At 56.0% G+C, this 13,125-nt stretch overlaps 1 protein-coding gene across 2 annotated transcripts in view; it reads left to right on the plus strand.

The window, feature by feature from the left end:
- The first annotated feature begins 4,019 nt into the window (after positions 1-4,019).
- The window catches only part of IQSEC1 (IQ motif and Sec7 domain ArfGEF 1), a 373,922-nt gene continuing 364,816 nt past the window's right edge, over positions 4,020-13,125 (plus strand). Inside the window, exon 1 of one of the 2 annotated variants that reach the window (XM_032333102.1) lies at positions 4,020-4,294. In XM_032333102.1, coding sequence (XP_032188993.1) covers positions 4,035-4,294 — 260 coding nt within the window. In that variant the 5' untranslated portion in view covers positions 4,020-4,034. The remainder of the gene's footprint in view (positions 4,295-13,125) is intronic. The other variant, XM_032332690.1, reaches the window with a different exon arrangement.

Raw genomic sequence — 13,125 nt, forward strand, 5'->3', positions numbered from 1 at the left:
AAGGTAAAAGTAGTGGTGTGGGGTCAGTACAGAAGGGTATCTCAGGCTGCTTCCCAGGCAAAAACTGAGATACAGGTTTGCCTGTAGGAGCTTTAGTGGGGAACACTCTTAGGACCAGCTCCAGTGAGGGGGTGAGCAGAGAAACAGGGCTGGGCAGATGGAGAAGCTGGGCTGTGGTATAATCCTGATGGAGGGCCACTATCAGAGCCCCTGGAGGTGGAATGACCTGCAGAGTTGCCCATATTCAGGTAAGGAGCCTGGGCTTTGTAATCCTACATGGACACATCACTGGGTTAGAGCTGCCTGGGAAAGAGGGAACACATCCTTGGGTGAGGCAGATGCCATCAGCACAGGACAATTTCCCAAGACAGACTTCGTCATGAGCCATCAGGTGCTCACATGCCTGGCTGATGGAGGATGAGGGTCAGATCCTGAAAGGGTTCTGGACAGTCGTCACAGTGTCCACTGCAGTTTTACAGCTCTATCATTGTCCACTGTGGGAATTGAAGCAAGAGATAGTGTCTAAACTGGATGTTTCTAAATTTGTTAAGACTGTTTTCTTTGCCCATCATGTCAAAGCACTCTGATTTACCCCTTCCTATCCATTGTGGTCAGCTCTTCCCATCAGTGTTCTTATGTGGGGAGATCATAAGAGACACCTGGGCAACTAAGTACCTTGCCCAGAAGAGAGGTCAATTACCTCACAACACTGGGGACCAGTGGTGGGATCCAAGCCAACAGAGCTTGTCACAAGACAGGTCTTGCAGGACCATCTTTCAAGGTTGAGCCTACATGGCACAGGTGTGTAAGCATTACATTCCCCCTGCAATTTGAGGAATATGGTTGGGGGGATGCTCTCTAGCTTGGATCATGGTGGAGGCATCCATGAGGACTTCTGTGGTGAGAATCTTTGCTCCTAGCACTCAGCTTGTTTGGCCCAAAGGTGAAACTCTCCTGCTGACACGTGATTAATACTATTAGGTTTATGCTGAGTCTCAGACATGCCAAGCACATGTTACAGCCACTGCAACACCTTGACCTTTGTCAGCACCACTGTGCACAACACAGCTCCATGTTCACTGGCATCTCATGGAACTGGCTATGGTAGGAGTATTTACACCACAGAAATTAGCAAATGCTAAACAGGGCTTTCTTCTGACTGCTCCATGTTCACCTGGCACACCACTGCACTCCTCCAGGATTGGCCTTGGTTTTGGGAATTCAGTGCAATATTAAAATGCTGGGCCCCTTGTCCAAAAATTAAGATCATCAAGACAGTGACAACAAGGGGGCCCTGGGTGACCACCCAGAGCATATGCCCACCCACCCTAAGCTCAGAGTCTATCTCCATGATGGGTACTCCAGGAGAGCAGGCCCTTATTGGTGTCGTGCACAGTGTCCCCTATGGACTGGCCTGAGTCATTGTGCAGTGATATTTGCTAAATGAGTGACCAGGTGATATTCTTTGAGAAAGAGGTCTTTGGGGGAAGGGGGCAGTCTTTGTTCTGGTTGTGTACCTGTTTGTGAGCTGGGAGGGCTGGCTCATGTGGCTTCATTGATGATGGCAGACTCTCTTGTGATCACCAGTGCCAGGGATTTGGCACTAACTGGTATGTCCCAAAGTGTCAAGAATGGAGGTCAAGGAAAACAAAGGAGACGGAGGCAGATGGCAAGCCGGCAATGGCTCATTCCATTCTCCTCTCCTGTTGCCTAAGGCTGAGGAGCTCAATAATAGGAGCTGGAAAGAGCAGAAAAAAGCATCACAAAACTCACCATCATTCCTGGCACCCATGGGGGTTCTCCATGTATGCTCTCTGGACATCTCTGTTTGGCTCATGGGGTGGAGGGATAGCAGTTCCAGAAGGAAAGGATCCTGCCCAGTCATAGGGTATAGGCTCAGGTCCCCTGAGGGTCCCACTTCCAGACTGCCTCCTGGGAGTGCCCAGGAGTCAGGGTGGAACCTCATCCCCCCAGGGTGTCCAGCACCCATAAGGGCCTGGCACTGACTGGGCCCTTTGTCTGCTGAGTGGAGAGGTGTCAAGTTTCAGAGAGCAGGGAGGTGGAAAGAGAAATGAGAGAGGTCAACTTCCACCTGGAAGTGCTAGAAGGTGCCTCTGGAGCGGCGGTGGGGTGTGAGACAGGCAAATAGGGGTTGGGGCTGGGAGAGGGGTCCATTGCTCCATTTCACCAGCAACCTCACTGACATGCACCAGGATTTAGAATTGAATTTATTTCCCTCCCAAACACTGGCAGAGGCCCCATGCCTGATTCTGGGGTCAGCTCTCCCCAAAGAAGTCAGAAGAAGCCAGGGCTACCTCCCTTTTGGGGAAGCTCCTGGAGTATTTCCAAATAAGGAAGTATTAAAATAGGATCATAAAGATGTTGGTGTATTTTAAATGTATAAATTGAAGTGATAAACATGCTTACACACACAAATAGAATGTAATTTTGTGTTTTTCTGAGAAGCTTACGGGATTTAAAAAATGATATTTTTTTGTAGAGACCACTATAAGTGCAGGATTTATAAAAAATAATATTAATTTCTAGAGGACTATTACTGGCCTAGTAATGGGGGCCAAGATTAAAGTTAAGTGTTGAGTTTTCATTCACCAAGATGTGTGTATAACCTTATCCTGATGGTCTATTTCTTGAATTTCAGGACCCCAAACAAATGGCCCCACGGCTATTTCTTCCTTCTCCATAAGCCATGCCCAGGGAATACCCAAGGAGTCTTGGAGGGCCTCCACGCAGGGCTTGTCCTCTCTTGGAGGTAGAAAGATAGCAACAAACATAAGTATGGAATATCAAAAGGCCAGTGTAACAATACCATTAACAAAGAAAACAATAACATCAAAATGTACATTGTTGTAGAGTTTTCAGAAATTATGAGATGTAGCTAAAGCTTTACCCAGAGGTCAATTTATAGCCGTAAAGGCATTTGCTAGTAAACAAGAAACAGTGGAAATCTCCTAACTCTTCAAGCCAGAAAGAGTGAAAAATAAGTTGGCCCCAAAGAAATGTGGAGTATGAAAATGAAGAAGATGACAAAAAGTCAAGAAATAGAAAACATTGCTGAGGAGGCAGCAGCTCAGGGACAAAACAAGCTGCCCAAGGTCTCAATGCCAGTGTCTGGGTGAGTCTTTGCCCTACACTGCCTCTCCCAGAACCTGGAGCGCACTGAGTCTCATGCCTGAGTCTTGCCGGCTGGTCCGAGTCGACTTCTTGGAGGCTTTGGGGCCACCAAGAATTCAGAACGCAGAAGGGGAGTCTAGAAAACTTGCGAGAGTTTCCATAAAACCAACCCAGCGTTTAGAAGACTGATCAGTTTTTGTTTGTTTGTTTGTTTTAAATTCGAAGTTGGCCAGAGTTTATTAGCTATTTTTCTACTCACACCAAAATCGTTGGCTGATAGTAGTATGAAGATATATTTGGCCGAATTTCTTTTTAAATTAAATGTATACATCAGAGCTGCTGGGAGGGGGCGGGTGACGAGCTGGTAGTCGTCCCCGAAGGGAGCTGGGCTCGGGGCTCCGGGCGCGGGGCGGCGGGGCGCGGGGCACGGGGCGGCGGGCCCGGCAGGCGGCGCCCTCCGTCCGTCGCGCCCTTCCTCCCTCCCGCCTCCTCCCGCGCCCCCTCGCGTCGGGCTCCCGCTCCCCCTCGCGTCGCAGCCGGCACTTTGCAAAACTCCTCGCCTGCCGGTGGCGGCCGCAGCTCCGCGCCCTGCCCGCCCCGGCGCGTCCGTGGGGCAGCGGGCGGCGGAGCGCGGCGGCGCGGGGAGCGCGAGACGCGGAAGCGCCGGGGGCGGGCGCCGGCGGAGGCGGGAGTCGAGGCGGGGCCGCGCCAGCCCCGCGCCGCCGCGCCCCCCGGGCCGAGCCAGCCCCGCGCCGCCGCGCCCCCCGGGCCGAGCCCCGCGCCGCGCCGAGCCTCTCCGTCCCCGCCGCGCAGCCATGGCCGCCCCGCCGCCGCCGCGGCCGCCGCCGCCGCCGCCCCGCCGTCCGCTCGCCTGAGGCGCTGCCGGCCGCCGGGCGGGGGCCATGGCCAGCGCCGCCGAGACCCCCGGCAAGGCGGCCGAGTACCTGCAGGAGCTGACCCGGATCGTCGCGGCGCAGCAGGAGCTGCTGGCGCGCCGGCGGCGGCGCATCGAGGAGCTGGAGCGCCAAGTGGCGCGGCTGAGCCGCGAGAACGCCGGCCTGCTGGAGCGGCACCGGCGACACCTGGCCGCGTGCGCCCGCCGCCCCGACCCCGGCCCTCAGCCGCTCGGCGTCATCCCGGAGCTCGGTAGCCGCCGCGACAAGTAAGCGGGGACCGGGGACCGCGGGCGTGTCGGGGGTGCGCGAACTTCTTGGGGGGCTCTACTCGCTCCCCTCGGGGTCGGGCGGGGAGGCGGGCGGAGGCGGGCGGAGGAGGGGAGGGGCCCCGGCCGGAAGGCGCACCTGGGGACCCCCGAGCTGGGGCCGGACCTGGGGCGGGTGGGATTGGACTCCCCCAGGAAACCGGCTCCGCGGCGCTGCCAGGGCTCCCACTGGCTGGGCTCCGCAGACGGACCCCGGGGCTCGGTTGCGGGATCGGCCTCGCCACGGGATGCTGTCCGCGCGCAGACCTGGGGCTCTGGGTAGCGCTGCCAGAACTCTTGACCGGGAGAACCCAGTGGGAAGGGGGCGCGGGAGGCGCAGATCCCGCCCTCGAGCGGGCCTGGGTCACTTGCGGGTCGCCGTGCCTCCGGGAAAGACCCTGTGGTCCCTCTAGCCCGGGAAGCGCCGAGCTCTCCTCCCTCTAAACGCCTCAGTCTTTCCCTTCCAGGCTCGGGTTTAATACCCCGCCCGCCGCACCCTGGGATTACCCTAGCTATTTCGGACCAAGGATTAAGCGGGTGACAGGATGGGGGCGGGATTGCCCCGCCGCGCTGGCCCCCAGCGTCCCGGGCGAGCTCGTAGATCTCGGGCGGCAGCCCTTTCGCTTTCCGGGAGTGCCCAAGTCGGGTGCGGGGCTCCTCTCCGCAGAAGTCCGGGAGCCCATCTGGGGCGAGGCAGGGGGCACAGGGGGCTTCAGGTGACTCCAGGCTTGGGTTCCTGGGTGCGCTGAGCCTGTCTACGCTCGCTGTCCTTCTGTCTTCGGGACCACCGGCCACACTCCATGGTTTGAACCCGCGTTAGAGGAGAAAAACACCGTGTGGTGGGGGAGGGATGGGGGGACTGGCCGTGGGCAGCTTCCTGAAGGTTTCCTCGGGGTGGGAGGGGGGATAGGCAGGGGTAATGGGGGAGGAGTTGATCCTGACTCCAGAATTCTGCTGGGGTGGGGGCGGGGGAGAGGGGGAGGAGCTCCTGATCCCGAGTCCAGGTACAGTCCTCTTAGACCTGGTGTCTCGCCCACCTTGTGGGACTATGCCAGGCTGTGGCCATGGGACAGAAGCTCCTGCCTGCTCCCCTGTGTCTTGCACCGGTTCTGGGCAGTGCTTCTGGGCTCTGGTGGGCTCTGAAGAAGGAGGGCTGTGAGGGTGAGGTCAGGGCGTGGGTCAGCCTCAGGGCTCTGTGGTGGCAGGCCCAGTGGCAAACTCCCGCTTTCTGTTTTTATCGGAGAGGGAAGAGGGAAGCCTGTGGCTAGCTCCTCGCTGGTGTCACTGAGAGAAAGCAGAGACCAGGCTGCTACTTCTTGGTGCCCCGCCCCTGGCTCTCTGGTGTCACTCCACCCCTCCCACAGTGGTTGTACATTACCTGGTGTTACCCAAAGGGTACTGAGCTCCTATCCCCCACACAGGGGCTGGAGGGAAAGCTGGGAGCTGCCCAGGTGAAGTCCTCAGCAGCTTGGGGATTCAACACAAGGGCAGGAATGCACGTTCCACTTTCCTAGGCAACAGTGACACATGCTGTTGGCAGATGCCTCCCAGCACCGTCCTGGGGAATGCATTCCTTTCTTCTCTTCAAAGTCACCTCTCTGGTGACCAAGTGTGGGGACGGGAGGATTCGGACTCACTGTGAGTCCCTCTTGCTACGCAGAATCCCCAGTGTCACATCTGGGTGGTCGCCTCAGAGTGGGGGTGAGCCAGGCATGTGGCCGTGGGGTTTATTTCGCAAGTCTCCAGCTCTGTCCCACTGGCTTCCCTTCACTGAGACACAACCGGGGACTGTGATGCCATCCCTTTGAGAGGAACGGTGGCAACACCACCACCAGCCAAGTTCTAGGTCAGGGGAGTGTCTCCAGCTTGACGGTGCCCACCTCCTACCTGGGGATCTTGCTAAAATCCAGATTCTGACCAGCAGGTCTGGGGCAGGCTCATAAACTCCTAAGAGATGTGGTTGCTGCTGGCTGCCAGACCCCCCATGATGAATGACACTGTGTGGTACCAGAATATTCACAGAACAGGGGGCTTGCTCAAGACGGAGCACACTGGGCCCATTTTCCAGCATCCACTTCATTTCCCTGCCTTTCAGGAGGGAGAATACTGGAGCCTCTCTCCTTTCATGGGAGACTCTTTGGGCTGGGGGGTGGGGGGTGGTATCGTACTTGCCATCTCAAATCCTTGAGGTATAGGGGGAATGAGCTGAGGGCTCCTTTCCTGCACCTGGATTCATGGTGTCGGAGGCCATCTGTATCGCAAAGTGATTGATGCCCGGGGAGCATGGTTTAACCAGCCTCCTCGAGAGCAGCCAACTTTTATGAAGTGCCTACTGTATGCAGAACCGTTAGTGATGTTCTTGGAGGGAGAAAAAGCAAGAGCAGAGAACAGAGGAAGAGAAAAACAGCTCTACGTGGAGAAAGGGACATGGGCAGACTCGGGTCTCCTGGCTGGCTCTGCACTTACCAGCCAGTGACCATGGGACAAGTCACGCTCCCCTCATGTAGACTCAGAGCTCTTTCTTAATGCACACGGGATGATCACAGCTGCCTCCCATACCTTCTCTGGTAGGTAAGGGAAGATAATGGGCATGGAAGAGACTGGTATGCAGTAGGTGCTTAACACGTTTCAGCTTCTTCATCAATCAGTTTCTCCTTTCTTTGGGGCCAACTGTGCACAGGCAGGAGCTGAGTAAACTCCTTTACAACTCGGTGAGACCTCCTGGGATCCAGACTTCAGGGTGAAGTTGGGCTTGGCCACCTGTGTTTGAGCCAGGCCACAGCATCGGGATTATTTCCTGCTTGGGCACCTGGCTCCACTTTCTCCCAGTGCTGGTGCCGCCTCCCACCAAGGGCACTGCCAGGGTCAGCCTCTAGGCCCTCCTGCCTGCAGATGGGGGTCCTTGTAGGCAAGAGTGCATTGAGCGTGGCAGGCTAAGGCAGGGCTGGCTAACCTTTTCTTAAGCGGCCTTCGGCTGCTCTAGCTCAAGTCAGGAGCCCCCTGCTACCATGGAGACAGGCTGTCCCCGAATATCCAGAAGGTGCAGTGTCCCTCCCCTCTTTCTGGGACACAGAGATGCAGGTGAAGGTCATTGACAGGGTTCATCCTGGGGCAATAGCGATCTTGTACCACCTCACCCAGGCACGGTAGAAACTTTCAAGCCCAGAACTTTAAGCCCTTTCTCCGAAGTCTTCTGCTGAAAGAGAACACTGAGTTTCTCAGCTCTTGGGCCAATAGGATGATAACAGGGAAGAAAGACGGCGGCTTTGGTTATGTTGGATTATTTAATTGATTTTTTCTGACATCAAAATTCATACCCAGTATTTAGTTGGCTACATTCTAATGATGTTTCCAGAACCACCCTCTCCCACTAGAGGTTCGGGCACATAATACATGCTCAATAGATATTTGTTGAGTGGATGAAGGCTAGTGGGATCGATTAGAACTGCTGTGTTTTCCTTCAGACAGTCAGCTTGAACTTGAGCAGGCACCATTGGTGTCTGAACCTGCAGAAATCTCTGGTTAGCCAGCGTGAGTGCACTCTGGCCCCACCCCCTGAAGGCCTCGCCATGTGCCCTGCACTGCTCTAGGGCTTCACATTCACCGGTTTACTGCATGGCCACGTACTGCATGGCCAGGTACAGCAGGACCAGTCGCTGCTCCCATTTTATGGATGTGTAGACTGAAGTTCAGGTCGTGTGACTTGCTCAGGCTTTCCTACCTACCTAGTAGTAACGCCAGGATTGGGACTCAGGTGGTCTGGCTCTAGCGCCCTGTTCTAATCCACCACCAGCCACCCTTGCTGCAGCAGAAAGATCGGATGACCCTCCCCTCCCACGCCCACCCCAGGATCCCGTGTGACTCCCGGCCTCCAGTGCCAGAGGAAGCCCAGTGTGCTTGGCTTTTGTCCTGTCATGTGGTATCCCGTGACCAAGTCCTGGTAGTCAGTATCCCCCGAGGTGGCAGTGAGAGGGGGCAAGGGTTCAAAGTCTACCCTTTCCAGCCTCTGATCTTCCAGAGTGTCCCAGCAGAAGGAAGACCCCCCCGCCCCATGAGGTTGGAGAGAGGGCCCTGTGCAGCAGCCTCCCTAGCTTTCTCGTCCCCTCCAGCCCTCAAGTGCTGTCACATCACTTGCAGAGGACGTTTTTCTGAAGCTTGGAGTCGGTGACTCACTCTGGGGGAGGTTTCCAGTGGCATTCAGTCTCTGTTGACTTACCAAACAAGCGCTCTCCTCAGGTCCGTGGTGACATTAACCGTGATGATGGTGGAGGCAGTTCGGAGGGGAGCTTAAGGGTGGCCAGTGCCGAGGGGGTGGCAGGCAAGAAGTCAACGTCAGCTGTACTCAGGAGGGTCCTGGCAAGATGCCTCTGAGAGCGTTCTGTTCCTCAGAGTCACTGAAAGTACCCAGCCCGTGGTCCAGGCTCTGCACACCCGAGAGCCTGTGTCCCTGTCCCCTCGTCCCCCTTTTAGTCAGACTGGGGACCACGTACAGGCCAGGAGAAGCCTTGAGGGCTTTTTCCTGATCCGAGAGGGCAGTGGCAAAGGTGGCAGAGGGAGATGCTGCGTTCACAGTTTCGTGAAAGAATGTTCTTGTTCTCCCCGCCAAGATAAAGTGGAGTATCCAATGCCGGGGAGGGTGTCCCTTGGCCAGGACGGGCTGCGACATGCTCTGGGAGGCCGGTCCTGCTTGGACAAAATGTTTCCAACTCCCAGGGCCCAGGGCGAGCCGCTCCTGTTTTCTCAGCAGATGGTAGAATCCGCAGAGAGATGAGGAGAGTGCGTTTCTCTGAAGTTCTCTCCCAGCCGTCTGACAAGCTAAGCAAATGATTATTTTACAACCTAGAAAATAAATCAGGAAAAGCTTCTTTATCTGGCTTGGCTCGAGAGAAACAGGGAGGAGCCCTGAGTGTGAGATGAAGCCAGGACCTCCTCTTGCTCCCACCTCCGTGTCCACCTCTGCCCTCTGCCTTCTGACCTCCTGGAGGCTACAGAGATCTTGGGGCCAGGCCAGAGTGAAGATGGGGGATGCCACCCTGGGAGTTTGGGGGCATCAGCCTTTTTTGTCGGCTGGATGGCTACCTGTCAGCTCTTTCATCTCTGACAGTGTCCTGACAGCTGATGGTGGTTTCTGTTCTTGTCTGTTTCTGCACGAAAGAGCATGGCTTTGCCTAACTTGGGAAGGGTACCGCTCGGAGCTTGTAAGGGTAAGCACCATCTGAGTAATTGCCATGGAGCCGCAGGAAACACACATACAGGCCGGGTGGGCAGCAAGACCTGGACTGGGGCAGGTGCAGTGATCTAACTAAAATGGGGCAGAAGCCACACATATGGCCAGGCGGCAGTTCTGGGACCCACTTGTAACCTGGAAGTCCGCCCTGGGCCTCAAGTCTGCCACTCTGTGCCCAGGGCAGACCCAGGCCAAGCCAGGCTGCAACCACCCCAGCTGGGAGCCAAGCTGTGCTGGCTGGTGACATCTCCGAGTGGCCTTGGGAGTCTGAACCCTAGCCCCTCCGTAGGGCTCTCGTTTCCAGCAGGGTACACACGACCAGTTCTTAGAATTACTAAGTGCTTCCGTTGTAACAGGTGGAGAACTGCGGTCTTGAGGGTTTCAAATGCTTCCCCCATCCCAGCTGCCCTGGCCTTGCTCTGCCGGCCCTCCAGGCCACTCGGTGACCATCACCTGGAGTTCAGCCCTGCCCTGGTGGCAGGTGGGTGCAATCCCTGCTGTCCTGCCTTGGCCACCTCCCAGTGGCTCAGGTTTTCCAAGTGAGGCAAAGCAAAGCCCTTGGCTTCCTGAGGCCAGTCTCACTCCACCCCACCTCCCTGCCATGTAAAGTGGGGAGGGCTGCTTCTGTTCAGGAAGATCGGAGTCAGGCGTTGTATAATAGGCCTGGCATTAGGGAACACAGTGAATGGTAGCTCCAGGGGCAGGAACAGCTAGGGTATTGAAAATGCTTTTGAGCCTTGTTTTCCCTAATTTTTGTTATGAAAATTTCCAAATATACAGAAAAATGTATACAAAGCACAATACTCTCTCCAGATCTACAATGTAAATTTTGCCCTAATTGCTGTATTGCCTGCCTGTCATCCATGAGGGTATTTGGAACCGTGTTCCACTTATGGAGCGCTTGTTGTATACCAGGAAATAGGCTGAGCACAGCATGGAGGCTATGCTATCTGCATGTCTTTTTATTCACTAACTGTTGAATCCTGGGGCAGCTCAGCCTGATTTTTGCCCTTGATCTGCTTGGACACCCGTGGGGATGGATAGAGGCCTATAAAGAAGGTTGCAGAGATACTGGGCCAGGATAGGAAGTGGGGTCAAGTGGTGTGCAGCCTCAGAGCAGGAAGCAGATGGCCACCCTTGGGTGTCAACAGGGGCTTCCTGGAGGAGGTGACATTTGAGCTAGGAGGAGGAGGCTGGTATCAAGCTAGGAAATAGCACAGAAGAAAGAAGAGGTGAGAGGCACCTGGCAGGTTTGGGGGTGGGAGTGGGAGGTGTTGTCAGTGGTCACACCAGGCCTGTGAGTGGGGACACTTGGGACAGGCGAGTTCCAGAAGATAGGGACCAGCCCGGGGCACTTGCTTAGTACCCAGATTTCAGCTAGGTCAGCGGTGGGGTTGGGGGTTGGGGGCTGGTGAACAAGACTGGCTCATTGCTCCCAAGCTGTGCTCTGTCCGAGCCCTGATTGTGAAATGCTTGGCTTTCCTTCTTAGAAGAGACAAGATTCACAGAAGGGCAGAACGGAAATCCTGGGTTTTTTTTTTGCACCTCACCTTAGAACACTGATTATAGACAAAACGCAGTGACAGCTGAGCCCATTCCGGGGGCCGAGTGCAGATTCCTCCTCCCAGTGGTCTCCATTGGCAGGCTTTCCCAATGACAGCTGTGAGCTGTTATTAGCCCATTTCGCAGACAGGAAAACTGAGGCTCCGAGAGGTGAATCGGGTTGCCTGCAATCACCCAGTGTCAGAGGTCACTTGGTACCCAGGGCTGCCCTCCTTGAGAGGCCACGTAGTTCCCCACCGTGCTGTATAGCTTCAAAGCTGCATGCTGCTTTGTGTCAACGCTTTATGAAACATGGTGCCATTTCCGGATCTGTGTGGGCAGCTCCCCAAGACAGCCCAGAATGAACTCCTGCACCATCGCCCATCCAGGACAGCTATGGCTCTTCCCTTTGGGTGTCAGAATGGGCACCTTGCTCTTGTGGTCGCCTTGGAGGAATGACTTCACTGCCAGGAGCCCAGGTCTCTTTTTTGGCAGGATGATGATGGAGTGGTAGAGACCAGTGGGTGTGCACGTGCAGGGGAAGGGATTCTGGGACTCCCAAAGCTGGCAGGTGCCACCCAGCCCATGCCAGGCATCCCACTTGGAATGCCCCCCACCCCCATCCAAATCTGTGGGCATTTGCCAGCCTGCTAGGAAGCTGGCCATGAAGCCACCTCGGGCCTTTCTCCAGGTGTCCATTCATCAGGACACACTGGGACACTTGGTCCTATGAGAGAGTTGGCATATGTGCCCCTCTTCTGGCTCTGACACTCCCCACCCCCCAAATCTCTTCTTGATTTGAATGGGTCATTTGCTCTGTGTGCACCCTGTGTGCACCCCTGCCTGAAGAGTGTCAGGCCTCACAGAGAATCAGGGCACCTGGGCCTGGCCCTCCTCATCTGAACCACAGGGACTAGGGCATCCGAGGAGGGTGTCCTGGATTGGCAGGTCTGAAGGAGCCTCTCACGGTGGGTCATTTGGAACCTGCCTGCAATATGTCTGATGTGGCAGGCCTTGATAATGAAGGTCTCTTAGTGCTCAAAGTGCTCTCCAGGCTGTATCCTACGTACTGGGACAGCTGCTGGAGACCCTGGCTGGGATGTCCTCTAGTCCAGAATGTAGACTATTTGAAGATAGGTTGTAGGAGTTTCTGGACAGCCTGAAATTGAACGTGAATGGGCTTTTGGCCATGTGGTCAGCTCAGATGTAAGATTCTGATGGGGCTAGGGCTTGGAGACCAAGCTCTTCTTCCTCACCCTTAGCATATAAAAGGCACCTCCATGAGCCTCAGCTTCGTTTTCTCTAACAGCGGACAGTGGATCCAGGAGGACAGCCGGATCTCCCTTTTGGGGTTGTCCTGAGAGGGGAGCACACCTGGCGTGGTCGAGGCACAGTGAGGTGACAGGTGTGTCTGGAAGAGAGTGAGCAAGGGGACAGACAGGACAGCAAGGGAGAGGAGTGGGGTGGGGGATACATAGGGGGTGGGGGGGTGGGTAGGGCAAGCAGAGCTGGAGAGGTCCAGAGGGACCTTGGGAGACAGTGTTCCTGGGGTTGCTGCACAGAAGAGGGCCAGGACGGCACTCAGGTGTGGACAGGACCCCTGTTCCTGGGGGGAGGCGGGAGCCAGTGAGAAGAAGGTTGCAGGAGATGCTACAGAACTTGGGATGTGGGGTGCCAGGAGCTTGGCCCGGGGTGCTGGTGGAGCTGAGCAGAAGCTCATGAGTTATGGATAAAAGGAACATGGTCCCTCCTATCCCCTTGCCCAACAACTCCCTATCCAGACCGGAAGGAGAGAGCATTGCTTACCCAGAAGGAAAGGCTCCAGATGGTGGAGTGCATGTGGGTCTTTGTTGCCTGCGGTGTTCTCGGACTGACAAGAGAGTGGGGGACCGGCTGATGTCCCTGGACCCTGCCTCTAGCTCCCCTCTCTCACTCACCCCTCTGGAGAAGCAGCCTGAGCAAGGACGCTCAGCTCCCCCAGGGCGGCTGGGGGTTCTAGAGGGCTCTTGGTCAGGAGTCACAG

This window comes from Mustela erminea, chromosome 1 (assembly GCF_009829155.1).
Source record: "Mustela erminea isolate mMusErm1 chromosome 1, mMusErm1.Pri, whole genome shotgun sequence".
In the NCBI taxonomy this organism is placed as follows: Eukaryota; Metazoa; Chordata; class Mammalia; order Carnivora; family Mustelidae; genus Mustela; species Mustela erminea.